General features: G+C 32.4%; 1 protein-coding gene across 1 annotated transcript; it reads right to left on the minus strand.

Annotated features, from left to right (window-relative positions):
* Nucleotides 1-265: 265 nt before the first annotated feature.
* On the minus strand, nucleotides 266-5007 carry LOC123888419 (probable anion transporter 3, chloroplastic). The gene is made up of 8 exons (XM_045937481.1): nucleotides 4236-5007; nucleotides 3384-3610; nucleotides 2381-2729; nucleotides 2246-2290; nucleotides 1776-1922; nucleotides 1059-1196; nucleotides 921-954; nucleotides 266-751 (listed from the first exon to the last, which is right to left on the minus strand). The coding sequence occupies exons 1-8, from the start codon at nucleotides 4671-4673 to the stop codon at nucleotides 582-584; spliced, it is 1548 nt and encodes a 515-aa protein (XP_045793437.1). The 5' UTR covers nucleotides 4674-5007; the 3' UTR covers nucleotides 266-581.
* Nucleotides 5008-6742: the final 1735 nt, after the last annotated feature.

The raw sequence follows: 6742 nt of genomic DNA on the forward strand, positions 1-6742 counted from the left end.
ATTCTCTTTGGTCACACTAGTTTGTCGGGTTTTTTTATCTTCTTTTTTTTTTTTCTTTTTTCTTTTCACGATTTATAAGTTTGAGTCACTATCAAAACTGCCACCTCTAGTTAGTTTGTGACACTTCACAATGTTGGGACAAGCACACAGAGAATAGGCGCACTGTGCATGTCACAGTTGCAGAGATTTAACCCAACTTGAGCCTATCTTGCAACACACACACACACTTTGGATTTGAGAAAAGATCAATGAGAAAATGAGAAGATTAGAGAAAATAGTGTTTTATTTAGTAGAGAAAAATGAATGAATACAATGACACTCATGGTGAACACTATTTATAACAATCTCTCTACAAAGTTAGTTACCTTGCATTGCAAGTAACTAACTAAGAGTTGCCTAACTAACTTCTACTTCGACTAACTACTATATTGGATAAAGTTTTGAAATTACAAACAACACACAAACTATTTGGTTTAGCCAGAAAATATTTTAACTTTTTTAGCTATGAATCAACATAAGGAGGAAATAATTTTTTCCATTCATTTCTCATAGAAGATAATGAATTTTTGAATGAGAAGAAGTCACAAAACTTGGTCTCCTGTAGCAAAAAGATTCCAAAAAATAGTGGTGACAACATAGAGACATGCTGTTATAGTTAGAAATGCCTGAAATGATCCTAGCCATTGTACAAAATAACCAGTTCCAATTGTGCTTATGATAGCTGCTAATGTTCCAGCTGAATTTGATATTCCTGTAATAATAATACTTTCATTATTGTTAAAACAAGAATCTTGGTGTAAAACACAAAGGCTTAATTTAGAAAAACCAAAAATATGCATAATACATGGACTAGAGAGAACTTAAAGCCAAACAAAAAAGCAAAAAAATTACATTCCAAACACAATTTTTCAAGTTCTTACCATGTAGAGTTCCTGCATACTGAGGAGCAATGTCCTGATCATGTAAAATGTAAAAGGTTACTTGTAAGTTCATGAAAATGTCTTCAATATAATGTTCATGTTTTAGAGTATATGCATATTTTTTTGTGTTTGACTTACTTGTATGTTAAGCATAAAGCCAGCTTGGCTGAAAGAGCTCAAGCTCAAAGCTGCAGTCAAGAGTGTAGCAGCCATTGTTGGTGTATTTGCATAATTCAAGCAGATCAAGGTCACAGCCGGTCCAATAAATCCAATTGTCTGTAATTTTACATATACATTACTAATTAAAATCAACATGAAAACCAATCGTTAGTTGGTCCAGTGGTGATTGGTGATGGACTTGGTAGGGAGGATCACGGTTCGATCCCCTACAACTGCGATTGGGAGGGGGGCTGGAACCACTTGATGCCAGAACTGACCCCCGAACCAGATTGGACGGTCCGGTGAACCGGATACTGGTCGTGAAAATCGAAAAAAGAAAATTTCAACACAAATAAGGAAATAGTAGTTCCGACTAGTTAATAAGATTAAAAGAATCCAATCTGATTATGGTCAATAGTTGCTTCTAGTGTTGTCAATATCACGGATTCCAAAAAATATGGATTTGTTCAGATTCTGCTACGGAGCAGTGCTATAGTGCTGCTAATAGCTATTATTTGACAACATTTGGTACTAAATAGTGTAATGCGAAGCAATAACAATTTGTTCAAATTCCGCGCTATGCTATTTAACAACACTGTTTAGCAGTTTGCTTCAAAATGAAAACAAAAAATTTGTCACAATCATATAGATGCAACGCAAGTACAGCCTTATGCGTGATGACGCTGAAAGAGTTACCTGCATGAATTTACGAACAAATGTCGTTGGATACCCAGCATTGATTAAGAAATCTGATGCAGTACCAGCTAGATAACCTGAAATTGCCATTGTTGCCCATGGAACTGCACTAAACCAAGCAGCTTGCTTCAAATTCACATTATATACCTACAAATAGAAGAAAACATTACTTCAATGTTGAATGTTCCATGCTTCCGAAACAATGACATAATATTGTTTACTGTTATTCTTATCTTTAACCACGGTATAGGTACAAAGTATCCACCACTTTCAACAGTTACTAAATTTTGTTGGAGAACCTGAGTGGTCACTTTTAGTAGGATCTCCCTCCAAACCACATTTATTTCTATCCACAAGACTCGAATTTGAAACCTTGCTTGGGATCCAAGTCAAGTTCCACTCAGACTAAGGTAATGCTGAACAATAGTTTATTCTTATAAGAAGCAAGAACAAAGTAAGAAAGTAATTACACTTTTGAAATAAACCGGCATCCATGAGAGAAGAACAAAGTAGCCCTGCAAATTAAGCGACGTATCAGTATGCTTAAAGTTAAATTTATGATAGCAACAAGTTCTTCTCTTCACTCAAAAGCAAGTAAAACTCACCCAGTTGTTAGTTGCATTGGCAAATATTATAGCCCATGATGGTAATTTTGATAAAATAAGTCCTAAGGGAGGAAACTTGTTACTCTTTTTCGGAGAAGCAGTTTTTCCGGATTGGATTAATCTTAGTTCTGATCTGCTGATGAAATTGCTTTCAAAAGGATCATCTGTAACTCGATATGACCATGTCATCACCCATAGTAAACCAATAAATGTGAATAATATAAAAGGACCAAAAATTCCAATTGTTGACAACATAATTGGTGTTATTAACAAGCCTATTACATTGCCAATATGAAATCCGGCCATCGATATTCCAAATGCAGTTGCTCTCTCATTATTTGGGAACCACCTGCTCAAATTAGAACATGAGATCAGTTTCAAATTATAGAGAAATAGTTACCTTTTGTTAGTACAAACAACAACCCGATTCAAAAGAATAAAGATACGAGAAACACAAACAATGAACACATAATAGCCGGTTTATATAGTAGTTGGTTGGTCTTGAGCACTTAGTCAGACCTTCCAAGTCTCTGTACTAAAACCGGCATAAGGGATCAATAGTATTGATGTAGCCGAATGAACACATAATATTTCATAGCGAAGTACTATGGTCCATATTACAACATATTATCGGTAACTATGGGATATACCCCACACCTATGATTTGCAACCCGAAAAATCAGATGCTCATAAGTGAAGCCTAGTAATAAGACCGCGGTTTTTAAAAAACTGTGACATCAAGGTTTTTGATGTCCCCACGACAACAACGCTATTGCAATTGAGATCGCATCACCCACATTTAACCGCGACATAACCACAATTTATAAACTTGAGCTCCTTCTTCAATAATATTTAACAAGAAAGGAAAAGATTGACAATGAAATAGAGTATGCAAACAAACTAAAATACAATTGAAAAAATTCAAATCTTCGATACTTGGTTTCCAAGGTATATATCTAAGATAGCTAAATATTTATGTACAAGGAGATTTTAGAGGCATCACCTTGATAAAAGAGTGCTCATGGATGGAAGAGCTACTCCCTCAGCGAGTCCAAAGAAAGCACGAATTGCCAACAAAGCTATTGTGGAGTGGTTTGCTGCTAAAGGTGTAAGTAGAGTTGCCAAAGACCATAACAATACACCCCAAGCCAACACCCTTTTTCCTCCATATCTATCTACCAAAGCTCCTCCAATCACTGAAGAGAATATATATCCCCACAGGAATGATGACTGATAAATGTATGAAACATGACTTTTATGTTAGCAAAAACAGAAGAAACTGGTTTGGTTTTAAAAGATACTGTCATGTATCATAGGACACCAAAAAGAAACTATTACACAATGAAGACAAGGTTTTAGAGAAAAGCTCGCAACCACAATCTGAGCCTCGATATCAAAGTTTTCAGCGCAACTGTGATTGAGACTGTGTCAGTCTCAATTGAATGCGATTCTCTTCGATATCATGGTTTCTTACATGACATCTATTTAAAGCCTTGATTTAAGGAACTACAAACCAGTTTTAGCATGATAATTGAACAGAACAAATGATTGTCTTCAACTGAATTTCATAAAAAATACAATATTTTATATATTGCCAATAGAATGATTTGATTGTTTTCGAATAAGTAATACTCCTAGCTTATTCTCAAGCCATTGGCTACAATTGTGACACATAACGCTGATAATAATTTTAGAAAATAGAAGTGATTATAAGTTATATAACCACACATGTATTGATGTAAGATACCGACACATGTCAGACACTTGACATGCCTTCAATCTAAAGTGTCAATGTTATATATTTCAGTTTACAACATTCATAATCAGTTGAAATCATTATTATTATGTATAGTACCTGAACAATACCAAGAAAAGAACTAGACCAACCATGTTTAGCAGCAAGAGGAACAACAGCAACCGACATGACAACACGGTCAGCATTACAAAGACACATAACACATGCCAACAACAATACAACCTTATACCTTTCTGGAATACTAACAAAAATACCATCTTCTCTTCCTCTTCCTCCCACAAACATTCCTCCATCTATTCCTTCTGCAGTGCACCTCACACTCCATTGTTTTCTCAACTCTTTTGTTCTTCTACCTTTTTTCCATTCCAATTCTTTTATTGAGATTTTGGACTCAAAACCCAACTTGGATTTCCTTAAACCAACAAAACTCAAATGGGGTGATGCCAATGAATGACATGAAAAAGAAGAGGAAGATTTTCTTGTGGAAGAAGAATACAGGTTATGAAATATTGATGAGTTTGTAGTAGCTGTAGCCATAAAGATTGATTTTTGTAATGATAAAAAAGACAATTAATAAATAATGATCACAAACTCATGAATGATGAAGAAAAGGGTTGTAATCTTTGTGTGTGAAACATGGTTGTGATAAATTTGTTTGTATATATTTTTTAGTCTATATGGTGAGTTTGGTGAAATGGCAATGCATTTGAACAACCACCACAAGATTTATTTGAAAGTGAAGAGAGAAAAAATGAAATAAAGAAAGAAAAGAATGGTAGTTTTTGTTTGATTTGGTTGGGTTGGTGAGAAAATTGAAAGATGTCAAATGAAGAATTTGTGCCTTGAATCAAGAATGAAGATTTGTAAGAAAATGGATTCAGATTCCAAGCATTAGAGAAATTAATTATTAATTGTAATATTAAATAATTAATCTTAGCCGTTTAATACGTAACAAAAATTAATTGTAAATGTTGACCTGATTATTTTTATCAAGTGGATCATGTTGACTTGATCATAAATCAATAACCGAAATTAATAAAATACATGTACTAGAGAAATATTCAACATGTATATATTTATATGATTCTCGATTTTTATATGATTTTTTCCTTACTAGGTCTATACTATATATATATATATATATATATATATATATATATATATATATATATATATATATATATATATATATATATATATATATATATTTTAAGTTGGTTTATTCAGATCTTGTGTACAAAATATTGCCTTCATTCAATCATTTTGCTAATATTACTCTAGTCTTTAATTTTTATTTAAATTAAAATTACTTTAAGAATAAGTTTTATATTTGTTCGTTAAAGTATTGTACTATTTAGATTAGAATTTGAAAACTTTATTTAAAAAAATAAATTAGAATTTGAAAAGAAAAAAAAAGGGTGATTATGGAATTTCCGGTTTATTTACTAATTATAAGCACTCTTTAAAAGAAAAAATTTGTCCTTAAATATAAATAATTTTTTTAGTTCCAAGAAAAAAATGATTTTCTGCAGGACTTAGTAATCAATCAGAGCTGTCTGATTTAATTTTAAAGGTTGAAATTATTTTCACTAAAAAAACACAATTTTTAATATAAATCTTCTGATTTAAGATTGATGGTTGAAATTGAAAATTGTGTATAATTGCGTGTAATAATTACAATAGTGAATCTTTTAAAATGAATAATTCGTAAAATGAGGAATTCAAAAGTTTCACTTAAGCAGTATACGATCATATATCTAAATAAGATGTGTATCGGAGTGTTCAACGCAACAAGATATATTCTTCGGTATACATTTTATTTGGATATGTACCGATAGACATGCTGAGGTGGATAATTCTGATTGATTCACAAATAGTGTTTTATTAATTATTTTATATTAAAGTTATAGACTTCTCAAAATTATTTTGTGAAAAAAAAGAAAGACTTCTCAAAATCATCCATCTAAATGGTGTACCATCATATAAAATGAGGAATTCAAAAGTTTCACTTAAGCAATATACTATCATATATCTAAATAAGATGTGTATCGGAGTGTTCAACACAACAAGATATATTTTTTGGTACACATTTTATTTGGATATGTACAGATACACATGTTGAGGTGGATAATTATGATTGATTTATAAATAGTGTTTTATTAATTATCCTTATTTCACTACAAGAAACATGAATTTTGTGACGGATTCAATATTAACTTACCAGCCGTTTTAGCCGTCGGTAAGTTTGTGGCCGTTTTAGCCGCCGCAAAGTGAATAAAAACAGCCGCAATATCAAAATATACTATTTCTGGAACGTTCTGGCCACTTAGCGACAGGCTAGGCCGCCGGTAAGTTGGAGCAAATTAAAAAAAAAAAAACTGTTAGAGTTTGCCGCGCAGGTAAGTAATAAGGAATTAAAAAAATATTAAAAATCGTATTGTTTATTCTCTTGTGTTGCCATAGACAAAACACACCACCATCACCCCACCTTAACATACAACAACTTTTTGTTTAGCTTCTTCTTTACACCTCTCACTCATACTCTTTTGCACAAAGTTTCCTCTTTTCACCTTCTTCACCTCACACAAACACAAAAACTTTTTTTT

Source organism: Trifolium pratense, linkage group LG6 (assembly GCF_020283565.1).
Source record: "Trifolium pratense cultivar HEN17-A07 linkage group LG6, ARS_RC_1.1, whole genome shotgun sequence".
Classification (NCBI taxonomy): Eukaryota; Viridiplantae; Streptophyta; class Magnoliopsida; order Fabales; family Fabaceae; genus Trifolium; species Trifolium pratense.